This window comes from Salvelinus fontinalis, chromosome 26 (genome assembly GCF_029448725.1).
Source record: "Salvelinus fontinalis isolate EN_2023a chromosome 26, ASM2944872v1, whole genome shotgun sequence".
NCBI lineage: Eukaryota > Metazoa > Chordata > Actinopteri > Salmoniformes > Salmonidae > Salvelinus > Salvelinus fontinalis.
The window spans coordinates 6,276,040-6,303,936 of record NC_074690.1 but is presented as its reverse complement, the minus strand read 5'-3'; the positions used below and the strand labels follow the sequence as shown (position 1 = coordinate 6,303,936).

Below are 27,897 nucleotides of genomic sequence, written 5' to 3'. Positions count from 1 at the left end.
CCACAGGGATCCTGGCCCATGTTGACTCCACAGGGATGCTGGCCCATGTTGACTCCACAGGGATGCTGGCCCATGTTGACTCCACAGGGAAGCTGGCCCATGTTGACTCCACAGGGAAGCTGGCCCATGTTGACTCCACAGGGAAGCTGGCCCATGTTGACTCCACAGGGATCCTGACCCATGTTGACTCCACAGGGATGCTGGTCCATGTTGACTCCACAGGGATCCTGGCCCATGTTGACTCCACAGGGATGCTGGCCCATGTTGACTCCACAGGGATGCTGGCCCATGTTGACTCCACAGGGATCCTGGCCCAATGCTTCCCACAGTTGTGTCAAGTTGGCTGGATGTCCTTTGGGTGGTGGACCATTCTTGATACACACAGGAAACTATTGAGAGTGAAAAACCCAGCAGCATTGCAGTTCTTGACACCATACCCCATTCAAAGGCACTTCAATATTTTGTCTGAAAACAGACTACTTTTACACAATGAGCGGTTACTCACGAGCAGTATCATCCCAGCTGTCTCTCTAGCAGCACCCCAACAGTTAAACCTCTGGACGGGAAGAGATGCGCCTGGTCTTTCAATGACAGTTTGGGGACGGACTCAAATCTCTCACTGTCCTCGCGACTATCGTTGTATTAACTATTTTTGTATAGCTATTTAGTTAATGAAAAGTGAGTTATCAACTTAAATACTCAAAACAACAAATTAGCAACATGGCTAGCTCGGAGTGCGATAGAGTGTTTCTAGACTCCCTTTTGCGTCGGACTGTCGTCTCGTGTTGAACACAAAGCAGTCAGGGCTAGAACACAAAGCAGTCAGGGCTAGAACACAAAGCAGTCAGGGCTAGAACACAAAGCAGTCAGGGCTAGAACACAAAGCAGTCAGGGCTAGAACACAAAGCAGTCAGGGCTAGAACACAAAGCAGTCAGGGCTAGAACACAAAGCAGTCAGGGCTACAACACAAAGCAGTCAGGGCTACAACACAAAGCAGTCAGGGCTAGAACACAAAGCAGTCAGGGCGAGAACACAAAGCAGTCAGGGCGAGAACACAAAGCAGTCAGGGCGAGAACACAAAGCAGTCAGGGTTAGAACACAAAGCAGTCAGGGCCAGAACACAAAGCAGTCAGGGCTAGAACACAAAGCAGTCAGGGTTAGAACACAAAGCAGTCAGGGCTAGAACACAAAGCAGTCAGGGCTAGAACACAAAGCAGTCATGGGGTTACATATATCTTTTATTTAAAATGCATTCAAAATAATTGACATTCATTTCCAAATCATGATATACTCTGCATCCAATTCAATATTTAAAATCTACAGACAGCAACATAAATAAAATGTAAAAAAATAAATAGACAATGAACATCATCATCAATAAATTATAGAAACATTGATTGTAATAAAAACACAGAATGGAGAAGCTTTTGGTGCATTATATAGACGCAGTACACACAAGATAGAGTTCCCTAACGCAAGGTTACCTGTGTAACCCCTGTGTAACCCCGGTACCCCTGTGAACCCCTGCGTAACCCCGGTTCTCTGATATTACGAGTGAGACGTCTCACCGCGGGATTCACCAGAATCTCCTAAATAGCTCGGGGGAACCAGTCCTACACATGTCAGAGACAGTCTTCAATATAATCCCTCAGATGCTCCCTGAAGCTAGGCAGTCTTCAATATAATCCCTCAAATGCCAGACAGTCTCCAATATAATCCCTCAGATGCTCCCTGAAGCCAGACAGTCTCCAATATAATCCCTCAGATGCTCCCTGAAGCTAGGCAGTCTCCAATATAATCCCTCAGATGCTCCCTGAAGCTAGGCAGTCTCCAATATAATCCCTCAGATGCTCCCTGAAGCTAGGCAGTCTTCAATATAATCCCTCAGATGCCAGACAGTCTCCAATATAATCCCTCAGATGCTCCCTGAAGCCAGACAGTCTCCAATATAATCCCTCAGATGCTCCCTGAAGCTAGGCAGTCTCCAATATAATCCCTCAGATGCTCCCTGAAGCTAGGCAGTCTCCAATATAATCCCTCAGATGCTCCCTGAAGCTAGGCAGTCTTCAATATAATCCCTCAGATGCCAGACAGTCTCCAATATAATCCCTCAGATGCTCCCTGAAGCCAGACAGTCTCCAATATAATCCCTCAGATGCTCCCTGAAGCTAGGCAGTCTCCAATATAATCCCTCAGATGCTCCCTGAAGCTAGGCAGTCTCCAATATAATCCCTCAGATGCTCCCTGAAGCTAGGCAGTCTCCAATATAATCCCTCAGATGCTTTCTAAAGCCAGGCAGTCTCCAATATAATCCCTCAGATGCTCCCTGAAGCCAGGCAGTCTCCAATATAATCCCTCAGATGCTCCCTGAAGCCAGACAGTCTCCAATATAACCCCTCAGATGCTTTCTGAAGCCAGGCAGTCTCCAATATAATCCCTCAGATGCTCCCTGAAGCCAGGCAGTCTCCAATATAATCCCTCAGATGCTCCCTGAAGCCAGGCAGTCTCCAATATAATCCCTCAGATGCTCCCTGAAGCTAGGCAGCCTCCAATATAACCCCTCAGATGCCCCACCACAGAGGACAGTACGTGCCAATGAAAGCACAGTGACATCTGGTTGGTAGAACCTCATTAATATATGAGGGGATGCCCAACAAGCCACATGGCAGATCTCCTGTAAGGAGACGCCCTTCAACAGTGCCCAAGAGGTAGTGAGCTCTCTGGCCCTCCGGAGGCTGTAACCCCTTGCTATTGAAGGCCAATAATATAAAGAGCTTCCCCATCCAATGAGACAACCGTTGAGCCCTTGCAGGGAGGCACCCAGGACAAAGAGTTGGTTGCGCTTGCGCAAAGCTGTCGTCCAATCCATTTATATGCGCAACGCGAGTACTGGACAGAAATGGGGTAGCCCATCCTCTTCCATAGAAGGGAAAATCGGCAGGTGGAAAGCCTCCAAGGACAGACAATTGTAATTGTAATTGCAGTCAACCTTGGGCATAAAGGTGGGGTTGGGCAACAAGGTGACCTTGGAAAAGCCCAAGGCACTCTACAGACAGGAACGGTGAACTAACAGGGGATGTATCTCCCTGACTCTACAGACTTAAGGGGACTAGTAAAGAGGTCTGAAAGGAGAGATATTAGATGTCCATGCTTTGCAACGGCTCAAAAGGCTGCTGTGAAATAACCTCGAGCACAATAGACAAATCCCACGACGAGACTAAAGGCTTGGGAACTGGACGTAAGTGACACGCCCCCTTCATGAAACGACATAAAATAGGTGTTTTCCCACCGTGTTATCGTCAAAGGTTATATGACAGACAGAGACAGCAACTAAATAGACCTTAACAGTAGAGAAAGCCTTCCGTCTATCCAAAAGGTCCTGCAGGAAGCGTAAAACCTCAGATACAGAACATTGGTAAGGAATGATCTGTTTTTTCGGTCACCATTTTTAGAAAACACCACTTGTTTCCGTACAGTGAGCGTGTAGAAGGAACCCTAGCACTCTGGATAGACTCAATAGTCCATATTTAACCCGTCACGGGCCAGAGAGCCATGGCTTCCGGGTGAGGGTGGACAGTCTCTCAGTTCATGTTGGTCAGCAGATCTCTGCGTAACAGGAGTTGCCAAGGCTTGTTGTACAGCAGGAGAATGAGCTCCACTATCCACAGCTTGTCTTGCCACCAAGGGGCTACCACGTTACTTGTATGCGGAGTAAAAGGTAGCCCAGCACGGGCACAGGTGCGCCGGTAGAGGCCTTGATCGGTAAACCTTGGGCCGAGCTAGCGGGCTCCATGGATCCAAGAAACAGGTAATCCTTTAACAAAGTGAAACGTAACTACCATTCGCCAGCTGGGGTGGTAGGCTAGCGAGTTAGCGCAGTGCTGGCCGGAGAAGCTAATCCTTTAACAATGTGAAACGTAACTACCATTCGCCAGCTGGGGTGGTAGGCTAGCGAGTTAGCGCAGTGCTGGCCGGAGAAGCTAATCCTTTAACAATGTGAAACGTAACTACCATTCGCCAGCTGGGGTGGTAGGCTAGCGAGTTAGCGCAGTGCTGGCCGGAGAAGCTAATCCTTTAACAATGTGAAACGTAACTACCATTCGCCAGCTGGGGTGGTAGGCTAGCGAGTTAGCGCAGTGCTGGCCGGAGAAGCTAATCCTTTAACAATGTGAAACGTAACTACCATTCGCCAGCTGGGGTGGTAGGCTAGCGAGTTAGCGCAGTGCTGGCCGGAGAAGCTAATCCTTTAACAATGTGAAACGTAACTACCATTCGCCAGCTGGGGTGGTAGGCTAGCGAGTTAGCGCAGTGCTGGCCGGAGAAGCTAATCCTTTAACAAAGTGAAACGTAACTACCATTCGCCAGCTGGGGTGGTAGGCTAGCGAGTTAGCGCAGTGCTGGCCGGAGAAGCTAATCCTTTAACAATGTGAGCGCAGCTAGTGTACGCCACAAGGGCTAGTAGCATGGCTAGCCAATTGGAAGCTAGCGCTATGTTGGTCTTGCGATGAACAAAAGTGTGCTTCTCGACCGATAAGCAGTGACGCTAGGATGGTCGGTCTGGTCAACATCGGTAGTGGGTTGAACTAAACTAGAGAGCGAACTAGTAATTCTACCCTTCCAGGTAGAAGAGCCTCGCAGCTAAGCTAGCCATGTTTCCTTAGCTAGCTGTGTGACGCTAGCTACAACAGGAGACAAATGAAGAAAAAGTGAAAACTTTAATTTAGCATTTTAGTAATTTAGCAAAAGCTCTTATCCAGAGCGACTTACAGGAGCAATTAGGGTTAGGTGTCTTGCTCAAGGTCACCCAACACAGGTCACCCAACACAGGTCACCGAGGTCACCCAACACAGGTCACCGAGGTCACCCAACACAGGTCACCGAGGTCACCCAACACAGGTCACCGAGGTCACCCAACACAGGTCACCGAGGTCACCCAACACAGGTCACCGAGGTCACCCAACACAAAATACCTATAACCTGCGTAACCTCACCGTCAAACCTGTGAATAGGAAAACAGATCAAGTGGTGCAGAGGAGAGCTAAGTAGAACTCCTCTGTGTGGAAGAGAGGTGAGAATGATCCGAGAGGGCGGGGTGAGGGGCTCCCTCATTCGCCACTCGACCTGTCAGTCTCCGACAGACGTTTACGATTGGTCCTTCGAGCTACTTAGGAAAATTCTGGTGAATCCCACAGATGTCGAAATGAATAATTGAAAGAGACTATCTTGAGATACATGCACACATAACTAAAACTATTTTGGTAAGAGTTTTCATGTCAGCGGAAAAAAAGGTTTTGCATCTCTGGTTAGGATGAATCCCTTAACAACAAGACGGTCCTCTAGGCGAATGACCAAAGTGCTCTCTAGTGGCCTCATGGGTGGAATGGGATTTTCCCAATTAAGAAACATTCTGGGGTTTTTTATGCAGAAAATCCGGTGTTTCTATGTCAAGCGGTTTTGTTATATTTCAGTCTTCTGTGACGTATATAAAGTGTAATATTGGGATGCAAACTCAACATTTGATACATTTCAACTCCATATCTGACGTGGGTACAGGTGTCTTCTTTCTTTAGGCCCATAACCACGTGTGTGAGGTGGATACTTTTGTTTCAAAGTAGATTTGTTTAAGACTACCCAGAATCCCTCTGTGTGACCCTGATTTAGCCCACTGCAGTAAAAAGGTTAAAGCCACTTGGCCGGTAGTCGTTCTGATCTGGGATCAGTTTTGTATTTTAAAATCAAGTTCCTGTATTCTGAGGGAGCCGTCAGTCATGTCAGTTTAGTTCCTGTATTCTGAGGGAGCCGTCAGTCATGTCAGTTTAGTTCCTGTATTCTGAGGGAGCCGTCAGTTTAGTTCCTGTATTCTGAGGGAGCCATCAGTCATGTCAGTTTAGTTCCTGTATTCTGAGGGAGCCGTCAGTTTAGTTCCTGTATTCTGAGGGAGCCATCAGTCATGTCAGTTTAGTTCCTGTATTCTGAGGGAGCCGTCCGTCATGTCAGTTTAGTTCCTGTATTCTGAGGGAGCCGTCAGTCATGTCAGTTTAGTTCCTGTATTCTGAGGGAGCCGTCCGTCATGTCAGTTTAGTTCCTGTATTCTGAGGGAGCCGTCCGTCATGTCAGTTTAGTTCCTGTATTCTGAGGGAGCCGTCCGTCATGTCAGTTTAGTTCCTGTATTCTGAGGGGGCCGTCCGTCATGTCAGTTTAGTTCCTGTATTCTGAGGGGGCCGTCCGTCATGTCAGTTTAGTTCCTGTATTCTGAGGGAGCCGTCAGTTTAGTTCCTGTATTCAGAGGGAGCCATCAGTCATGTCAGTTTAGTTCCTGTATTCTGAGGGAGCTGTCAGTTTAGTTCCTGTATTCTGAGGGTGCTGTCAGTCATGTCAGTTTAGTTCCTGTATTCTGAGGGAGCCGTCCGTCATGTCAGTTTAGTTCCTGTATTCTGAGGGAGCCGTCCGTCATGTCAGTTTAGTTCCTGTATTCTGAGGGGGCCGTCCGTCATGTCAGTTTAGTTCCTGTATTCTGAGGGAGCCGTCAGTTTAGTTCCTGTATTCAGAGGGAGCCATCAGTCATGTCAGTTTAGTTCCTGTATTCTGAGGGAGCTGTCAGTTTAGTTCCTGTATTCTGAGGGTGCTGTCAGTCATGTCAGTTTAGTTCCTGTATTCTGAGGGAGCTGTCAGTCATGTCAGTTTAGTTCCTGTATTCTGAGGGAGCTGTCAGTTTAGTTCCTGTATTCTGAGGGTGCTGTCAGTTTAGTTCCTGTATTCAGAGGGAGCCATCAGTCATGTCAGTTTAGTTCCTGTATTCTGAGGGGGCCGTCAGTCATGTCAGTTTAGTTCCTGTATTCAGAGGGTCATGTCAGTTTAGTTCCTGTATTCAGAGGGGGCCGTCAGTCATGTCAGTTTAGTTCCTGTATTCAGAGGGTCATGTCAGTTTAGTTCCTGTATTCAGAGGGGGCCGTCAGTCATGTCAGTTTAGTTCCTGTATTCAGAGGGGGCCGTCAGTCATGTCAGTTTAGTTCCTGTATTCTGAGGGAGCCATCAGTCATGTCAGTTTAGTTCCTGTATTCAGAGGGAGCTGTCAGTCATGTCAGTTTAGTTCCTGTATTCTGAGGGAGCCGTCCGTCATGTCAGTTTAGTTCCTGTATTCTGAGGGAGCTGTCAGTCATGTCAGTTTAGTTCCTGTATTCTGAGGGAGCCGTCCGTCATGTCAGTTTAGTTCCTGTATTCTGAGGGAGCCGTCAGTTTAGTTCCTGTATTCTGAGGGAGCCGTCAGTCATGTCAGTTTAGTTCCTGTATTCTGAGGGAGCCATCAGTCATGTCAGTTTAGTTCCTGTATTCTGAGGGAGCCGTCAGTCATGTCAGTTTAGTTCCTGTATTCTGAGGGAGCCGTCAGTCATGTCAGTTTAGTTCCTGTATTCTGAGGGAGCCGTCAGTTTAGTTCCTGTATTCTGAGGGAGCCATCAGTCATGTCAGTTTAGTTCCTGTATTCTGAGGGAGCCGTCAGTCATGTCAGTTTAGTTCCTGTATTCTGAGGGAGCCGTCAGTTTAGTTCCTGTATTCTGAGGGAGCCGTCAGTCATGTCAGTTTAGTTCCTGTATTCTGAGGGAGCCGTCAGTCATGTCAGTTTAGTTCCTGTATTCTGAGGGAGCCGTCAGTTTAGTTCCTGTATTCTGAGGGAGCCGTCAGTCATGTCAGTTTAGTTCCTGTATTCTGAGGGAGCCGTCAGTTTAGTTCCTGTATTCTGAGGGAGCCGTCAGTCATGTCAGTTTAGTTCCTGTATTCTGAGGGAGCCGTCCGTCATGTCAGTTTAGTTCCTGTATTCTGAGGGAGCCGTCAGTCATGTCAGTTTAGTTCCTGTATTCTGAGGGAGCCGTCCGTCATGTCAGTTTAGTTCCTGTATTCTGAGGGAGCCGTCAGTCATGTCAGTTTAGTTCCTGTATTCTGAGGGAGCCGTCAGTCATGTCAGTTTAGTTCCTGTATTCTGAGGGAGCCGTCAGTTTAGTTCCTGTATTCTGAGGGAGCCGTCAGTCATGTCAGTTTAGTTCCTGTATTCTGAGGGAGCCGTCAGTTTAGTTCCTGTATTCTGAGGGAGCCGTCAGTCATGTCAGTTTAGTTCCTGTATTCTGAGGGTGCCGTCAGTCATGTCAGTTTAGTTCCTGTATTCAGAGGGAGCCATCAGTCATGTCAGTTTAGTTCCTGTATTCTGAGGGAGCTGTCAGTTTAGTTCCTGTATTCTGAGGGTGCTGTCAGTCATGTCAGTTTAGTTCCTGTATTCTGAGGGAGCCGTCCGTCATGTCAGTTTAGTTCCTGTATTCTGAGGGAGCCGTCCGTCATGTCAGTTTAGTTCCTGTATTCTGAGGGGGCCGTCCGTCATGTCAGTTTAGTTCCTGTATTCTGAGGGAGCCGTCAGTTTAGTTCCTGTATTCAGAGGGAGCCATCAGTCATGTCAGTTTAGTTCCTGTATTCTGAGGGAGCTGTCAGTTTAGTTCCTGTATTCTGAGGGTGCTGTCAGTCATGTCAGTTTAGTTCCTGTATTCTGAGGGAGCTGTCAGTCATGTCAGTTTAGTTCCTGTATTCTGAGGGAGCTGTCAGTTTAGTTCCTGTATTCTGAGGGTGCTGTCAGTTTAGTTCCTGTATTCAGAGGGAGCCATCAGTCATGTCAGTTTAGTTCCTGTATTCTGAGGGGGCCGTCAGTCATGTCAGTTTAGTTCCTGTATTCAGAGGGTCATGTCAGTTTAGTTCCTGTATTCAGAGGGGGCCGTCAGTCATGTCAGTTTAGTTCCTGTATTCAGAGGGTCATGTCAGTTTAGTTCCTGTATTCAGAGGGGGCCGTCAGTCATGTCAGTTTAGTTCCTGTATTCAGAGGGGGCCGTCAGTCATGTCAGTTTAGTTCCTGTATTCTGAGGGAGCCATCAGTCATGTCAGTTTAGTTCCTGTATTCAGAGGGAGCTGTCAGTCATGTCAGTTTAGTTCCTGTATTCTGAGGGAGCCGTCCGTCATGTCAGTTTAGTTCCTGTATTCTGAGGGAGCTGTCAGTCATGTCAGTTTAGTTCCTGTATTCTGAGGGAGCTGTCAGTCATGTCAGTTTAGTTCCTGTATTCTGAGGGAGCCGTCCGTCATGTCAGTTTAGTTCCTGTATTCTGAGGGAGCCGTCAGTTTAGTTCCTGTATTCTGAGGGAGCCGTCAGTCATGTCAGTTTAGTTCCTGTATTCTGAGGGAGCCATCAGTCATGTCAGTTTAGTTCCTGTATTCTGAGGGAGCCGTCAGTCATGTCAGTTTAGTTCCTGTATTCTGAGGGAGCCGTCAGTCATGTCAGTTTAGTTCCTGTATTCTGAGGGAGCCGTCAGTTTAGTTCCTGTATTCTGAGGGAGCCATCAGTCATGTCAGTTTAGTTCCTGTATTCTGAGGGAGCCGTCAGTCATGTCAGTTTAGTTCCTGTATTCTGAGGGAGCCGTCAGTTTAGTTCCTGTATTCTGAGGGAGCCGTCAGTCATGTCAGTTTAGTTCCTGTATTCTGAGGGAGCCGTCAGTCATGTCAGTTTAGTTCCTGTATTCTGAGGGAGCCGTCAGTTTAGTTCCTGTATTCTGAGGGAGCCGTCAGTCATGTCAGTTTAGTTCCTGTATTCTGAGGGAGCCGTCAGTTTAGTTCCTGTATTCTGAGGGAGCCGTCAGTCATGTCAGTTTAGTTCCTGTATTCTGAGGGAGCCGTCCGTCATGTCAGTTTAGTTCCTGTATTCTGAGGGAGCCGTCAGTCATGTCAGTTTAGTTCCTGTATTCTGAGGGAGCCGTCCGTCATGTCAGTTTAGTTCCTGTATTCTGAGGGAGCCGTCAGTCATGTCAGTTTAGTTCCTGTATTCTGAGGGAGCCGTCAGTCATGTCAGTTTAGTTCCTGTATTCTGAGGGAGCCGTCAGTTTAGTTCCTGTATTCTGAGGGAGCCGTCAGTCATGTCAGTTTAGTTCCTGTATTCTGAGGGAGCCGTCAGTTTAGTTCCTGTATTCTGAGGGAGCCGTCAGTCATGTCAGTTTAGTTCCTGTATTCTGAGGGTGCCGTCAGTCATGTCAGTTTAGTTCCTGTATTCAGAGGGTGCCGTCAGTCATGTCAGTTTAGTTCCTGTATTCTGAGGGAGCCGTCAGTCATGTCAGTTTAGTTCCTGTATTCTGAGGGTGCCGTCAGTCATGTCAGTTTAGTTCCTGTATTCTGAGGGTGCTGTCAGTCATGTCAGTTCTAGGCCCTCACCTGATTCAACTAATCAACAGCTGAATGATAAGCAGATGAGTTGAATCAGGTGTGCTTGGGGCCGGGCTACGACGATGTGTAACGTTAGAGCTACTCAAGGAATGTGTGAATCACTTGTCTTTGTCTTCCTGTGCTCCAGTCTTGTCCTCTAGTCCACTCTGGGCTCTCAGGGCCTGGCTGCTGGCTGAGATGAAGCTGATCCAATGCTGCAGATCCTCAGGGTAGTCGGGACACTCCACCTGAACACACAGAGAGAAGAGGACTGAGTCGGGACACTCCACCTGAACACATAGAGAGAAGAGGACCGAGTGATATCCCATGCATCAAAGGACCCTTCTCATCCCTCCTCACCTCTATTAATCTCATCTCTTCCACTTCCTCTCATGCCCCCCCACCTCTCCACACCCTCTCTTCCCTCCCCCCACCTCTCCACACCCTCTCTTCCCTCCTCTCATCCATTCCTCTCCTACCTTCCTCTTGCAGAGCAGCTGTAGGATGCTCTCAGGGTTGCTACGGAGAACGTTCTGTCTGCATAGCATCACCGCGGAGATGAACCCGTCGCCCTGGGAGACAAACCGCTGCTCCACGAAGAACGACTTGTCGTCCCATGCCACGATGCGAGTGCGCAAGTCAAATGCTTCCCCGAAGGCCAGCGAGCGTCGGTAGCGAATAGTGGAGGCCCCCACCACCATGGTGGCCTTCAGGGTCCGTAGGGCCTTAAAGATCCCGTTCCGCATGTAATAGTGGAACCTGGAGAAGGATGGGGAACCAGTACAGACATTACCTAATGCCTTACGCCCATCTGAGTGATTCTCACCAAACCCCGTTTTTAAAATGTCTGTAGCAAATTGAGTTACAAAACCATGATACATCTGCAAAAATCAACTGTCATTCTGAGAACTAAGATGTCTAGGTTTAGGGGAAGTGTCATTTAAATACATTTGCCAGATAATATTTTTGTTTTTACATTTTTCACCACAAATTCTCCTTTCCCGAAATGTATCCGGATTCAAAAAGGAGCTATTTTATACCATTTTGACTTTACAAAAAACCTAACTTACTTGAATACAACACAAAATATGTTGCTTTAGTTTGTCCATAAATCATAAAAGTGGTATACCTGGTTAAGTTGACATTAAAATAGGTTTATTACATAAAAACCCACCCAGGATGCATCATCTAGAGCAGGGGATCTTAGACTATTTCAGCTCCAGACCCGAAACATTGACTGTCCTCCCGTGACCCAAACGAGACATTGACCGTCCTCCCGTGACCCAAACGAGACATTGACCGTCCTCCCGTGAAATGAGACATTGACTGTCCTCCCGTGACCCAAATGAGACATTGACCGTCCTCCCGTGAAATGAGATATTGACTGTCCTCCCGTGAAATGAGACATTGACCATCCTCCCGTGACCCAAACGAGACATTGAACGTCCTCCATGAACCCAAAGAAGAAAGTGTGTGGTTCTAGCTGTATTCTCAGGACTCACCTGCCCAGGGGCACTCTGGGAAACAGGGTCTTAGAGTAGCCTCTCAGGTCAAGTTAACCTTTCCGAATGAGGAGCTTATTCTCAAAACACCCCCTTTAACCCCCTTGGCCATCTCATTACCAAAATGGTAAAAAAGCTAAATTGGGAAAAAGCCAGAGAACTATTACCTTACCAACATGGAGGCATGAATGGGCTTCAGTGATGTGGTAAACACATAGAGAACCATTACCTTACCAACATGGAGGCATGAATGGGCTTCAGTGATGTGGTAAACACATAGAGAACCATTACCTTACCAACATGGAGGCATGAATGGGCTTCAGTGATGTGGTAAACACATAGAGAACCATTACCTTACCAACATGGAGGCATGAATGGGCTTCAGTGATGTGGTAAACACATAGAGAACCATTACCTTACCAACATGGAGGCATGCATGGGCTTTAGTGATGTGGCCAACTGTTTTATTTTACCGTTATTTTACCAGGTAAGTTGACTGAGAACACGTTCTCATTTGCAGCAACGACCTGGGGAATAGTTACAGGGGAGAGGAGGGGGATGAATAAGCCAACTGTTAACTGATTTCATATTGGCAGGTCTCCTTTTATTTGACTGAATGAGCCTCATTAAAAGAAACACATTTCGCATCACCACGTCCTTTTTAGGTCCGTTTCGGTAATGAGACCATTGATTTCAGTAATGAAAATAAGCTAATTCTAATGTATAGTCAATCGGTATGCAGTGCTAGTAACTTTATGTATTTACTAAGACCACGTCTTAAAACATACTGGATAGATTTTTTTAAATTATAAAACAAGTTATTTGATTAAGTAGGGTTTGTCAACAAATATGGCATGTAATAAACAGTTATTTTACTTTAAGTCACCGCAGTTTGTGTTTCAGCAAAGAGCAGCGTTACCACTGAAAGGAGGATATCACTCATTTTCAATCTTACCGATACTGTTGTTGATAATATCCTAAGGCAGTTTTTGGTCCGTATCTCACCTATTTTGAAACGTATAGATACAGTGTGTCATGGCGTTTGCCCATAGGATCCCATTCAATCCAGAAATATCTAAAATACCTTAAAATACCAAATATCCGCATCCTAACTCACCAATATTAACTGTAAACACCAAGGAAAGATATATATTTTATTAAAAATAAAAACAGAAATATATTATTTACATAAGTATTCAGACACTTTGCTTTGAGACTCTAAATTGAGCTCAGGTGCTTCCTGTTTCCATTGATCATCCTTGATGTTTCTACAACTTGATTGTAGTCCACCTGTGGTAAATTCAATTGATTGGACATGATTTGGAAAGGCACACACCTGTCTATATAAGGTCCCACAGTTGACAGTGCATGTCAGAGCAAAAACCAAGACATGAGGTCAAAGGAATTGTCCGTAGAGGTCCGAGACAGGATTGTGTCGAGGCACAGATCTGGGGAAGGGTACCAAAACATTTCTGCAGCATTGAAGGTCCTCAAGAACAGTGTCCTCCATCATTCTCAAATGGAAGAAGTTTGGAACCACCAAGACTCTTTCTAGAGCTGGCCGCCCGGCCAAACTGAGCTCCAGAGTTCCTCTGTGGAGATGGGAGAATCTTCCAGAAGAACAACCATCTCTGCAGCACTTCACCAATCAGTCCTTTATTGTAGAGTGGCCAGACGGAAGCCACTCCTCAGTAAAAAGGACATGACAGCCCGCTTGGAGTTTTACCAAGAGTCACATAAAGGACTCTCAGACCATGAGAAACAAGATTCTCTGGTCTGATGAAACCAAGATTGAACTCTTTGGCCTGAATGCCAAGCGTCACATCTGGAGGAAACCTGGCACCATCCCTACAGTGAAGCATGGTGGTGGCAGCATCATGCTGTGGGGATGTTTTTCAGCGGCAGGGACTGGGAAACTAGTCAGGATCGAGGGAAAGATGAACGGAGCAAAGTACAGAGATCTCCTTGATAAAAACCTGCTCCAGAGCGCTCAGTTCCTCAGACTGGGGTGAAGGTTCACCTTCCAACAGGACAACGACCCTAAGCACACAGCCAAGACAACGCAGGAACGGCTTCAGGACAAGTCTCTGAATGTCCTTGAGTGGCCCAGCCAGAGCCCGGACTTGAACCCGATCGAACATCTCTGGAGAGACATTAAAATAGCTGTGCAGCGACGCTCCCCATCCAACCTGACAGAGCTTGAGAGGATCTGCAGAGAAGAATGGGAGAAACTCCCCAAATACAGGTGTGCCAAGCTTGTAGCGTCATACCCAGTAAGACTTGAGGCTGTAAACTCTGCCAAAGGTGCTTCAACAAAGTACTGAGTATTTATGTAAATGTGATATTTCCGTTTATTTATTTATTATTATACATGTGCAAAAATGTCTAAAAACCTGTTTTTGCTTTGTCATTATGGGGTATTGTGTGTAGATTGATGAGGGAAAATAACAATTTCATCAATTTTAGAATAAGGCTGTAACGTACTTTGTTAGTGAAAAAGGCAAGGGGTCAAAACACTTTCCGAATGCATAGTCAATGTATAGTCAATCCTGCAAAAATGTCTATAAACCTGTTTCAACTTTGTCATTATGGGGTATTGTGTGTAAATTGATGAGGAAAACAATTAATTGAATCCATTATAGAATAATAAGGCTGTAACGTAACAAAATGTGAAAAAGTCAAGGGGTCTGAATATGTTCTGTATATATACAGTACCAGTCAAGCGTTTGGACACATCTACTCATTGCAGGGTTTTTCTTTATTTCTACATTGTAGAATAATAGTGAAGACATCAAAACTATGAAATAACACATATGGAATCATGTAGTAACCAAAAAAGTGTAAAACAAATTAAATTATTTCATAGTTTTGATGTCGTTAATATTATTCTACAATGTAGAAAATAGTAAAAATATAGAAAAACCCTTGAATGAGTAGGTGTGTCCAAACTGTCGACTGGTAATGTGCCTTTCACCGCTCTCTCTCTATAAAACATACAAAACACTTAAATATATGTTTTTAAAGTAAAGTATCACAGTAAAACAGGCCTATGTGAGTGTGTTCGTCTAACCTGGCGAAGTCACACTCCCGCAGGTATCTGCCGTTATTCATGTGACCCATATAGTCCAGGTCATGAGGTAGGACCCTCCCAGCAACACTCTGCTCTGCCAGGACGTCCCAGACCGGGGGTTGGAACCAGGCCTGTACCACCACCACCACACCCCGCAGGAAGTACCACACATCCAGGCAGGAGAAGAGCAGCAGCAGGCCCCCCAGAGCACACAGCAACATCTCTCTGGAGGAGAGAGAGAGAGAGGGATCGAGGAGAGCGACAAAGAGTTTGAATTTCCAGGGTGAACAGAAGTCACAGATAAAGTCAACAAAAAAAGTCTAACTGGTTTATGAGAAGTTGCAACAGGGAGACATCGCCAGCACGGAAACAGAGAAAATACACTAACTGTCTTTTTTGAGACAGGTCCTCTATATCCTAATCAGACAGTACTAAATGTTCTGTAAACACCAGCCAGGTCCTCTATATCCTAATCAGACAGTACCAAATGTTCTGTAAACACCAGCCAGGTCCTCTATATCCTAATCAGACAGTACCAAATGTTCTGTAAACACCAGCCAGGCCCTCTATATCCTAATCAGACAGTACCAAATGTTCTGTAAACACCAGCCAGGCCCTCTATATCCTAATCAGACAGTACCAAATGTTCTGTAAACTTCAGCCAGGTCCTCTATATCCTAATCAGACAGTAAACACCAGCCAGGCCCTCTATATCCTAATCAGACAGTAAACACCAGCCAGGCCCTCTATATCCTAATCAGACAGTACCAAATGTTCTGTAAACACCAGCCAGGCCCTCTATATCCTAATCAGACAGTACCAAATGTTCTGTAAACACCAGCCAGGCCCTCTATATCCCAATCAGACAGTAAACACCAGCCAGACCCTCTATATCCTAATCAGACAGTACCAAATGTTCTGTAAACACCAGCCAGGTCCTCTATATCCTAATCAGACAGTACCAAATGTTCTGTAAACACCAGCCAGGTCCTCTATATCCTAGTCAGACAGTACCAAATGTTCTGTAAACACCAGCCAGGTCCTCTATATCCGAATCAGACAGTAAACACCAGCCAGGTCCTCTATATCCTAATCAGACAGTACCAAATGTTCTGTAAACACCAGCCAGGTCCTTATATCCTAGTCAGACAGTACCAAATGTTCTGTAAACACCAGCCAGGTCCTCTATATCCTAATCAGACAGTACCAAATGTTCTGTAAACACCAGCCAGGTCCTCTATATCCTAATCAGACAGTACCAAATGTTCTGTAAACACCAGCCAGGCCCTCTATATCCTAATCAGACAGTACCAAATGTTCTGTAAACTTCAGCCAGGTCCTCTATATCCTAATCAGACAGTAAACACCAGCCAGGCCCTCTATATCCTAATCAGACAGTAAACACCAGCCAGGCCCTCTATATCCTAATCAGACAGTACCAAATGTTCTGTAAACACCAGCCAGGCCCTCTATATCCTAATCAGACAGTACCAAATGTTCTGTAAACACCAGCCAGGTCCTCTATATCCTAATCAGACAGTAAACACCAGCCAGGTCCTCTATATCCTAATCAGACAGTAAACACCAGCCAGGTCCTCTATATCCTAATCAGACAGTACCAAATGTTCTGTAAACACCAGCCAGGTCCTTATATCCTAATCAGACAGTACCAAATGTTCAGTAAACACCAGCCAGGCCCTCTATATCCTAATCAGACAGTACCAAATGTTCTGTAAACACCAGCCAGGCCCTCTATATCCTAATCAGACAGTACCAAATGTTCTGTAAACACCAGCCAGGCCCTCTATATCCTAATCAGACAGTAAACACCAGCCAGGCCCTATATATCCTAATCAGACAGTACCAAATGTTCTGTAAACACCAGCCAGGCCCTCTATATCCTAATCAGACAGTAAACACCAGCCAGGCCCTCTATATCCTAATCAGACAGTAAACACCAGCCAGGCCCTCTATATCCTAATCAGACAGTACCAAATGTTCTGTAAACACCAGCCAGGCCCTCTATATCCTAATCAGACAGTACCAAATGTTCTGTAAACACCAGCCAGGCCCTCTATATCCTAATCAGACAGTACCAAATGTTCTGTAAACATTGAGCATTGGGGGTGAAGCAACGATAAAATTCTAGTGACCAATCAGCACCTTAAATGTCAGAAACAGAAATTGTACGGAAACTCCAAACATGCGAAACATTGTGTTGATCTCTCTCTAAACTAAATATGAACTTTAGTGATCTTAGATTTTAAATAGAAGGAGAGACAGACAGGTGTTACACTAGACCAGTTCTGGAGTATCTCTCTAAACTAAATATGAACTTTAGTGATGTTAGATTTTAAATAGAAGGAGAGACAGACAGGTGTTACACTAGACCAGTTCTGGAGTATCTCTCTAAACTAAATATGAACTTTAGTGATGTTAGATTTTAAATAGAAGGAGAGACAGACAGGTGTTACACTAGACCAGTTCTGGAGTATCTCCATCTCACGTGTCAGGTTTCACTTTAGGGCAGGAAAGACAAGGCGTCTGGTTTCACTGGTCTTGTTATAAATGGCACTTCATGAAATTAACAATATATTTCTTAGTACGATTGTTTCTGCATTTCCTTTTGCATGCAGCTAGCTGGTTGAAGAGCTTCCAGACACACTACCCTGTAAAAGTAGATAGCTAGCCAGAATCTGACGAGACGTTCATATGTCACGATCAGAAACAGCGCGAGATATAGCTGGGAAAACGTACCTCAATCCAGGGATGGGAGTGTACTCCTAATTATCTTAAAAAGAAAAAACTCCATTTGTTTAGTTAGGATAATTAGGAGTACACTACCATCTCCCATCCCTGGATTGTGGCACGTTTTCTGCGCGGTCACTCACGACTCTAACGCCATCAACGATGGTAGGCCTGATCACCAATGAAGACGAGACAGCCTATAGGGAGATGGTCAGAGACCTGACAGTGTGGTGCCAGGAAAACACCATTTCCCTCAACGTCAGCAAGTCAAAAGGAGCTTGTCGTAGACTACAGGAAACGGAAGGCCGAACACGCCCCCATTCACATCGACGGGGATGTAGTGGAGCGAGAGCTTCAAGTTCCTTGGTGTCCACATCGCTAAGGAGCTAGCCTCAGGAGTCTGTAAAGATTTGGCATGGGCCGTAAGATCCCCAAGAAGTTCCGTTCTGTGAGCTTTGTGTGGCCTACCACTTTGCAGCTGAGCCATTGTTACTCCAAGACATTTCCACTTCACAATCTCAGTTGACTGGGGCAGCTCTAGCAGGGCATAAATTTGACAAACTGACTTGTTGCAAAGGTGGTATCCTATGACGGTGCCACGTTGAAAGTCACTGAGCTCTTCAGTACGGGCCATTCTACTGCCAATGTTTGTCCCAGGAGATTGCATGGTGGTGTGCCTGATTTTAGCTGATTGTAGCTGAAATAGCCGAGCCCAATTAGTTGAAGGGGTGTCCACATACTGCTGTATATATAGTGGATCATACCAGATCGATACTGAGGGTGACAGCTTCTCATACCAGATCAATACTGAGGGTGACAGCTTCTCATACCAGATCAATACTGAGGGTGACAGCTTCTCATACCAGATCAATACTGAGGGTGACAGCTTCTCATACCAGATCAATACTGAGGGTGACAGCTTCTCATACCAGAGCAATACTGAGGGTGACAGCTTCTCATACCAGAGCAATACTGAGGGTGACAGCTCATACCAGATCAATACTGAGGGTGACAGCTTCTCATACCAGATCAATACTGAGGGTGACAGCTTCTCATACCAGATCAATACTGAGGGTGACAGCTCATACCAGATCAATACTGAGGGTGACAGCTCATACCAGATCAATACTGAGGGTGACAGCTTCTCATACCAGATCAATACTGAGGGTGACAGCTCATACCAGATCAATACTGAGGGTGACAGCTTCTCATACCAGATCAATACTGAGGGTGACAGCTTCTCATACCAGATCAATACTGAGGGTGACAGCTTCTCATACCAGATCAATACTGAGGGTGACAGCTTCTCATACCAGATCAATACTGAGGGTGACAGCTTCTCATACCAGATCAATACTGAGGGTGACAGCTTCTCATACCAGATCAATACTGAGGGTGACAGCTTCTCATACCAGATCAATACTGAGGGTGACAGCTTCTCATACCAGATCAATACTGAGGGTGACAGCTTCTCATACCAGATCAATACTGAGGGTGACAGCTTCTCATACCAGATCAATACTGAGGGTGACAGCTTCTCATACCAGATCAATACTGAGGGTGACAGCTTCTCATACCAGATCAATACTGAGGGTGACAGCTTCTCATACCAGATCAATACTGAGGGTGACAGCTTCTCATACCAGATCAATACTGAGGGTGACAGCTTCTCATACCAGATCAATACTGAGGGTGACAGCTTCTCATACCAGATCAATACTGAGGGTGACAGCTTCTCATACCAGATCAATACTGAGGGTGACAGCTTCTCATACCAGATCAATACTGAGGGTGACAGCTTCTCATACCAGATCAATACTGAGGGTGACAGCTCATACCAGATCAATACTGAGGGTGACAGCTCATACCAGATCAATACTGAGGGTGACAGCTTCTCATACCAGATCAATACTGAGGGTGACAGCTTCTCATACCAGATCAATACTGAGGGTGACAGCTTCTCATACCAGATCAATACTGAGGGTGACAGCTTCTCATACCAGATCAATACTGAGGGTGACAGCTCATACCAGATCAATACTGAGGGTGACAGCTCATACCAGATCAATACTGAGGGTGACAGCTCATACCAGATCAATACTGAGGGTGACAGCTCATACCAGATCAATACTGAGGGTGACAGCTCATACCAGATCAATACTGCTATGTACTGGTCATTAAAGGTAAAATGTGTCTACTGTACCATGAGTGGCATTTAAACGAGAGGGACTCACCACCCGGCACAGCCAAAAGAGGACTGGCCACCCCTCATAGCCTGGTTCCTCTTTAGGTTTCTTCCTAGGTTTTGGCCTTTCTAGGGACTTTTTCCTAGCCACCGTGCTTCTACACCTGCATTGCTAGCTGTTTGGGGTTTTAGGCTGGGTTTCTGTACAGCACTTCGAGATATTAGCTGATGTACGAAGGGCTATATAAAATAAACTTGATTGATTGAATCAAATCAAATGGAAATAATTTGTACTGCATCAAAGCTAAGCATTTCATTTCTATTGGTTTAATGTGTCAGCATGTATTTATCTTGAATCGCATCACAATATCTGCGTATGATTCCAAATCCGCCATCTGAGAAATGCATTTTCTCATTCCGCTAAGGATCTCTGTCTACCAGCAGGAAAACTAATTTCTTAATTTGATCCTCGTTGGCTTCCGTAGGTATGGGTGTCATGGCAACTAATTCAACAAATGCATGCCTCCATGACCTAAATGGAAAGAGATTTGAGATGACTGGTGAGGAGCTGGCAGGAGCCGGTTGTGGCAAATTAATAATTTAAGAGCCTAAACTGTACATTTGGTCACATGTAGAAGTGAGGCCGTCTTTATATCACCAAATTTGCAGGTAGTCGTGAAATGTTGCATTTGTACTGTTGAATACAGTGAAGTGTTGTATTTGTACTGTTGAATACAGTGAAGTGTTGTATTTGTACTGTTGAATACAGTGAAGTGTTGTATTTGCACTGTTGAATACAGTGAAGTGTTGTATTTGTACTGTTGAATACAGTGAAGTGTTGTATTTGCACTGTTGAACAAATACAGTGAAATGTTGCATTTGTACTGTTGAATACAGTGAAGTGTTGTATTTGTACTGTTGAATACAGTGAACTGTTGCATTTGTACTGTTGAATACAGTGAAGTGTTGTATTTGCACTGTTGAACAAATACAGTGAAATGTTGCATTTGTACTGTTGAATACAGTGAAGTGTTGTATTTGTACTGTTGAATACAGTGAAATGTTGCATTTGTACTGTTGAATACAGTGCAATTGGAAAGTATCCCGATTTTTCCCACATTGTTACGTCATTGTTACCTCACAGCCTTATTCTAAAATCGATTAGTTCTCTCTCCCTCAATCTACAAACAATATCCCATAATGTTAAAGCTAAAACAGGTTTAGACATATTGGCTAATTTATTAAAAATAAAACACTGAAATATCACATCTACATAAGTATTCAGACCCTTTACTCAGTACTTTGTTGAAGCACCTTTGGCAGCGATTACAGCCTCGAGTCTTCTTGGGTATGATGCTACAAGCTTGGCACACCTGTATTTGGGGAGTTTCTCCCATTCTTCTCTGCAGATCCTCTCAAGTTCTGTCAGGTTGGATGGGGAGTGTCGCTGCACAGCTATATTCAGGTCTCTCCAAAGATGTTTGATCGGGTTCACGTCCGGGCTCTGGCTGGACCACTGAAGGACATTCAGAGACTTGTACTGAAGCCACTCCTGCGTTGTCTTGTCTGTGTGCTTAGGGTCGTTGTCCTGTTGGAAGGTGAACCTTCGCCCTAGTCTGAGGAACTGAGCGCTCTGGAGCAGCTTTTCATCAAGGATCTCTCTGTACTTTGCTCAGTTCATCTCTGTCTCGGTCCTGACTAGTCTCCCAGTCCCTGCCGCTGAAAGACATCCCCACAGCATGATGCTGCCACCACCATGCTTCCCCGTAGGGATGGTGCCAGGTTTCCTCCAGACGTGACGCTTGGCATTCAGGCCAAAGAGTTGAATCTTGGTTTCATCAGACCAGAGAATCTTGTTTCTCATGGTCTGAGTCTTTAGGTGCCTTTTGGCAAACTCCAAGCGGGCTGTCATGTGCCTTTTACTGAGGAGTGGTTTCTGTCTGGCCACTCTACAATAAAGGCCTGATTGGTGGAGTGCTGCAGAGATGGTTGTCCTTCTGGAAGGTTCTCCCATCTCCACAAAGGAACTATAGAGCTCTGTCAGAGTAACCATCGGGTTCTTGGTTAACTTGGTCAAGGCCCTTCTACCCCGATTGCTCAGTTTGGTCGGTTCAGCCAGCTCTCGGAAGAGTCTTAGTGGTTCCAAACGTATTCCATTTGAGAATGATGGAGGACACTGTGTTCTTGGGGACCTTCATTGCTGCAGAAATTTTTTGGTACCCTTCCCCAGATCTGTGCCTTGACATAATCCTGTCTCGGAGCTCAGCAGACAATTCATTTGACCTCATGGCTTGATTTTGGCTCTGACATGCACTGTCAATTGTGGGACCTTATATAGACAGATGTGTGCCTTTCCAAATCATGTCCAATCAATTGAATTTACCACGGGTGGACTGCAATCAAGTTGTCGAAACATCTCAAGGATGATCCATGGAAACAGGAAGCACCTGAGCTCAATTTCGAGTTTCATAGCAAAGGGTCTGAATACTTACGTAAACAAGCTATCTGTTATTTGTTTTTAATACATTTGCAAACACTTCTGAAAACCTGTTTTCACTTTGTCATTACGGGGTATTGTGTGTAGATTGCTGAGGATTTGTTTGTTTTTAATCCATTTTAAAATAAGGCTGGAACGTAACAAAATGAGAAAAAAGTCAAGGGGTCTGAATACTTTCTGAAGGCGCTGTACGTTACAATGTATGAAACCTACGTTTTTGCAGGAGGGGGTTTAAATTAAATTGGGAAAAGAGGGGAACATGTTTTCACGGGTAGATATGTATAGAGTGGATTATTTACATATACAGTGCAGCCCGTGTATATAGCCAAGCTATCATTGACTAGGTACTGGTAACCCGTGTATATAGCCAAGCTATCATTGACTAGGTACTGGTAACCCGTGTATAGAGCCAAGCTATCATTGACTAGGTACTGGTACTACGTGTATATAGCCAAACTATCATTGACTAGGTACTGGTACTCCATGTATAGAGCCAATTTATCATTGACTAGGTACTGGTAACCCGTGTATAGAGCCAAGCTATCATTGACTAGGTACTGGTACCACGTGTATATAGCCAATTTATCATTGACTAGGTACTGGTAACTCGTGTATAGAGCCAAGCTATCATTGACTAGGTACTGGTACCACGTGTATATAGCCAATTTATCATTGACTAGGTACTGGTAACCCGTGTATATAGCCAAGCTATCATTGACTAGGTACTGGTACTCCATGTATATAGCCAAGCTATCATTGACTAGGTACTGGTACTCCATGTATATAGCCAAGCTATCATTGACTAGGTACTGGTACTCCATGTATATAGCCAAGCTATCATTGACTAGGTACTGGTACTCCATGTATATAGCCAAGCTATCATTGACTAGGTACTGGTAACCCGTGTATATAGCCAAGCTATCATTGACTAGGTACTGGTACTCCATGTATATAGCCAAGCTATCATTGACTAGGTACTGGTAACCCGTGTATATAGCCAAGCTATCATTGACTAGGTACTGGTACTCCATGTATATAGCCAAGCTATCATTGACTAGGTACTGGTACTCCATGTATATAGCCAAGCTATCATTGACTAGGTACTGGTACTCCATGTATATAGCCAAGCTATCATTGACTAGGTACTGGTACTCCGTGTATATAGCCAAGCTATCATTGACTAGGTACTGGTAACCCGTGTATATAGCCAAGCTATCATTGACTAGGTACTGGTAACCCGTGTATATAGCCAAGCTATCATTGACTAGGTACTGGTACTCCATGTATATAGCCAAGCTATCATTGACTAGGTACTGGTAACCCGTGTATATAGCCAAGCTATCATTGACTAGGTACTGGTAACCCGTGTATATAGCCAAGCTATCATTGACTAGGTACTGGTAACCCGTGTATATAGCCAAGCTATCATTGACTAGGTACTGGTAACCCGTGTATATAGCCAAGCTATCATTGACTAGGTACTGGTAACCCGTGTATATAGCCAAGCTATCATTGACTAGGTACTGGTACTCCGTGTATATAGCCAAGCTATCATTGACTAGGTACTGGTACTCCATGTCATTTGATAAATCAACAGTAGAGAGGTAATGAACGTCTATTGGGATTATGGCTACTCGCTAGCTAGCTAGGTCATTTGCTAAATCAACAGTAGAGAGGTAATGACGTCTATTGGGATTATGGCTACTCGCTAGCTAGCTAGGTCATTTGCTAAATCAACAGTAGAGAGGTAATGAACGTCTATTGGGATTATGGCTACTCGCTAGCTAGATAGGTCATTTGCTAAATCAACAGTAGAAAGAAGGTAATGACGTCTATTGGGATTATGGCTACTCGCTAGCTAGCTAGGTCATTTGCTAAATCAACATTAGCCTGTGTTAAATGACCGGGGAAGCCAATCCAGAAGATAATGCCATATTACAACGTGTTGCGATGAATGTTCCCTCTAACACGGAACCCAAACCGGCTGCGCGCGTGCGCCATCGTACATACATGTATTTTGTCCCCCGACACCAAACATGATCACGACACACAGGTTAAAATATCAAAACAAACTCTGAAACAATTACATTAATTTTGGGACAGGTCAAAAATCATTAAACATGTATTGCAATTTAGCTAGTTAGCTTGCACCTGCTAGCTAATTTGTCATATTTAGCTAGCTTGCTGTTGCATCCTAATTTGTTCTGGGATATAAACATTGAGTTGTTATTTTACCTGAAATGCACAAGGTCCTCTACTCCGACAATTAATCCACACATAAAACGGCCAACCGAATCGTTTCTAGTCATCTCTCCTCCTTTCAGGCTTTTTCATCTTTGGATTTATATGGTGATCGGCATCTAAACTTCCATAGTATTACCACGACGACCGGCAACCGTTCGTCTTTCAATCACCCACGTGGGTATAACCAATGAGATGGCATGTGGGTACCTGCTTCTATAAACCAATGAGGAGATGGGAGAGGCAGGACTTTCAGCGCGATCTGCGTCACAAATAGAAAGGAGTTCTATTTTAGCCCTTGGCATCGCAGACGCTCGTTGGAGCTCGCGAGCAGTGTGGGTGCAATAATTGAATAACATGGATTTCTAAATTTATTTTGCGGTGCTCGCGCACGCGACGTGTCCAGTCTGGTCAGCATGTAAGTGGCGAGTGCGCAGGTACGCAGCTCACTGGTACTGCTGCAGATAGAAGCATCAGCCCACGCAGAGAAGCACGAGATTGAACTTCACTCAACTTTCTCGTTTTCCCCCTTAGTTAACACTATCAACATTCCCCTCTACTGTGGGAATTGTGATCGAATCAAAGCAATATTAGCTACTTTCAATGCAACACACCAAAACAAACTACGCAACAGATTTTGTTGTAGGCAGAACGCATCAGTTGGATTCTATTGCATGACAAACCCACACCATTTCAACATCTAATCACCTCCGCTTAGTCTAATACAGTGACAACTAAAAGATACCAAAAATGGATTTAGTCCAATCAAAGTAAGCTAAATATGATGTGGCTGTCCATGGTATTGATTTTTGCGCGTCTGTGTGTGCGCGTAGAAAAAAATACAAAAAACACATTGACCCTACTTGCAGAAAAACACCAATGCCATCCTCCTCCTCTTTTCATGTTGCCTAAATGGTCTATGACTCTGTCATACAGTACAACCTTTCAGTTTTGTTGTGCTATGCTACCTGTCTAAAATGTGTGCTATGCTACCTGTCTAAAATGTGTGCTATGCTACCTGTCTAAAATGTGTGCTATGCTACCTGTCTAAAATGTGTGCTATGCTACCTGTCTAAAATGTGTGCTATGCTACCTGTCTAAAATGTGTGCTATGCTACCTGTCTAAAATGTGTGCTATGCTACCTGTCTAAAATGTGTGCTATGCTACCTGTCTAAAATGTGTGCTATGCTACCTGTCTAAAATGTGTGCTATGCTACCTGTCTAAAATGTGTGCTATGCTACCTGTCTAAAATGTGTGCTATGCTACCTGTCTAAAATGCTTGCTCACTAACCTAACTTTCTTTCATGGGAAACAATGAGCCAGCTAGTTAACATTAGCCTACTACATCTAGCTACATATTGACCTTCCTTCCTCTCAGGCCAGGGACATAATGTATGAATTAATGGTTAGATCGGAATCACTGTTATCATCATTGGCCAGTACAGAGAATTAAGTAAAACGGCAAGTACAAATCCCTGGCTGTAGCTCAAACACTTAAAAGACACACCCTATCTCCTCAGCCCTCAAATGAAGTGGACACTTCTAATGACGTATCGTGACGTCTGACGAGTATACACTTGCAGGGCAAGGGTCGAGAGAGGAAAGAATGATTTATAAAAATGGACCACCGCCTTGCAAGGAACTTCATCACTCGTTCATCCCGCGATGATTGTTTTCAGCCACCGGATGGTAGCTTATGGGTGCTTTATATGTGCTACAGTCAATTATGAGTGCATGTCTACTTTAAATATATCATTATTAATATACGCCTACTGTATGATAGCTAGCAAATTAATTAGCTAAATAACATTAGCCTGAATAGCTGGAACATCTGAAGGAAAATGTTTTATTTCTACAATTTCCAAAAGCTAACCAAACAAAATCATAACTTTTACGAAACGTGTTTGTGCCGTCATGTGCATTAGTAGCACAATTTCTAACTTATTTCCATTCGTTTTTACTTATACTTGTACGTTGACTCCATATTAACGCTGAAATGTTTGGCGGACTTTTCTTAGCGGATGTACAGTCGTCACAAATTGAATTATGGTGAGTTTCAGGCCGCAAAGTGAACATAATTGTACACTCGCAAACTCGACGAAAAACCATGGCTGAGAGACTTAACGTTGCAAACTTCCCTTGCTTGGCTAATCATTTGGACAGCCCTCCAAGATGGTGACAAGCCCTCCCGGGTGGCGCAGTGGTCTAGGGCACTGCATCGCAGTGCAAGCTGCGCCACCAGAGTCTCTGGGTTCGCGCCCAGGCTCTGTCGCAACCGGCTGCAACCGGGAGGTCCGTGGGGCGACGCACAATTGGCATAGCGTCGTCCGGGTTAGGGAGGGTTTGGCCGGTAGGGATATCCTTGTCTCAGTATGTAAAAAAAAAATGTAATAAAAATGTATGCACTCTACTGTAAGTCGCTCTGGATAAGAGCGTCTGCTAAATGACTAAAATGTAAAAAAAAAAATGTGACAGGGATTCCCCCAAGCGCATAAGGCAAGGGTGTGTCTTATGAGTTTGCACCACAGCCCCCATCTCCATCCATGGCTAATTTAGGAAGGGGCTTTTAGCTAGCCAGACACATGAGGACAAAACAAGATGCAACAATTCAAGTTTTAGCTTGTGATTGGTCCAAATCCAAACTGGTTTCCCTTGACACTTTTTTTGGTGTGCCAGGACCACTCAGTTTAGCTCAACGCTGATTGGCTATTATTTTATATGTTTTTTTTTTTTTATCATCAAGGGAGGCAAAATGCTCACTGGCTTCCCTTGCATTTAATGCTACGGGTGTCTTCAATGTCATACTCTTTCTGACCAGACAGCATCAGATAGATACACTACACATACTGAGACAGAGGGGCGCTGTTTCGTTCGCTTTCTCCGGTCAGATACATTCAGCCTCTTGCGAATGGATGGACATTTATGAAACAGAGATTCCCGAAATTATTATATATGTTTTTTTTTTTTTTATAACATTATTTGGCGAAGCATGTCTTTCCCTTGGCAATCACTGTAAATCATCAGCAGCGTGAACTACAAATTCAACTTGAAATCAAACACTGAGCAAATGTAATTGAATTACTAGCTTACTAGCGTTAGCTTGTTCAATAACGTTCAAGTACAGACCCAACAACGTTAGCGTGCTACCTCAGGTAATCTGCTGGCTAACTGTGGTAGCTAACGCGTACAGTAGCTAGCTAAATTGAGCTAGCTAAATTAGCTAGCTCAAATGTGGTGTCGGGATTGTGTTCGCCTATTTTATCATGAAGTTGTATTATATATTTCTAGACAGATGTTAACATGTACCAGAATGTTTTTAATTTTCATAATGAAAAGCCGGTAAACTTACAGCGTTTATCTGGATGTGCTGCGAAGTGGAAGAAGCCGTAAATGACGAGCTAGTAATCTACCAGCAGCACACACGATGTCG

General features: G+C 44.7%; 1 protein-coding gene across 2 annotated transcripts; it reads right to left on the bottom strand.

Moving 5' to 3' along the window:
* Window positions 1-1,218: 1,218 nt before the first annotated feature.
* On the bottom strand, window positions 1,219-27,897 carry LOC129823581 (protein THEM6-like). Of its 2 annotated transcripts, none has more exons than XM_055882423.1 (4): window positions 27,817-27,897; window positions 14,795-15,019; window positions 10,702-10,981; window positions 1,219-10,512 (listed from the first exon to the last, which is right to left on the bottom strand). In XM_055882423.1, the coding sequence occupies exons 2-4, from the start codon at window positions 15,013-15,015 to the stop codon at window positions 10,342-10,344; spliced, it is 672 nt and encodes a 223-aa protein (XP_055738398.1). In that variant the 5' UTR covers window positions 15,016-15,019; window positions 27,817-27,897; the 3' UTR covers window positions 1,219-10,341. The 2 variants fall into 2 exon arrangements, with proteins under 2 accessions (XP_055738398.1, XP_055738399.1); XM_055882424.1 differs by having other exon boundaries at window positions 1,219-10,470.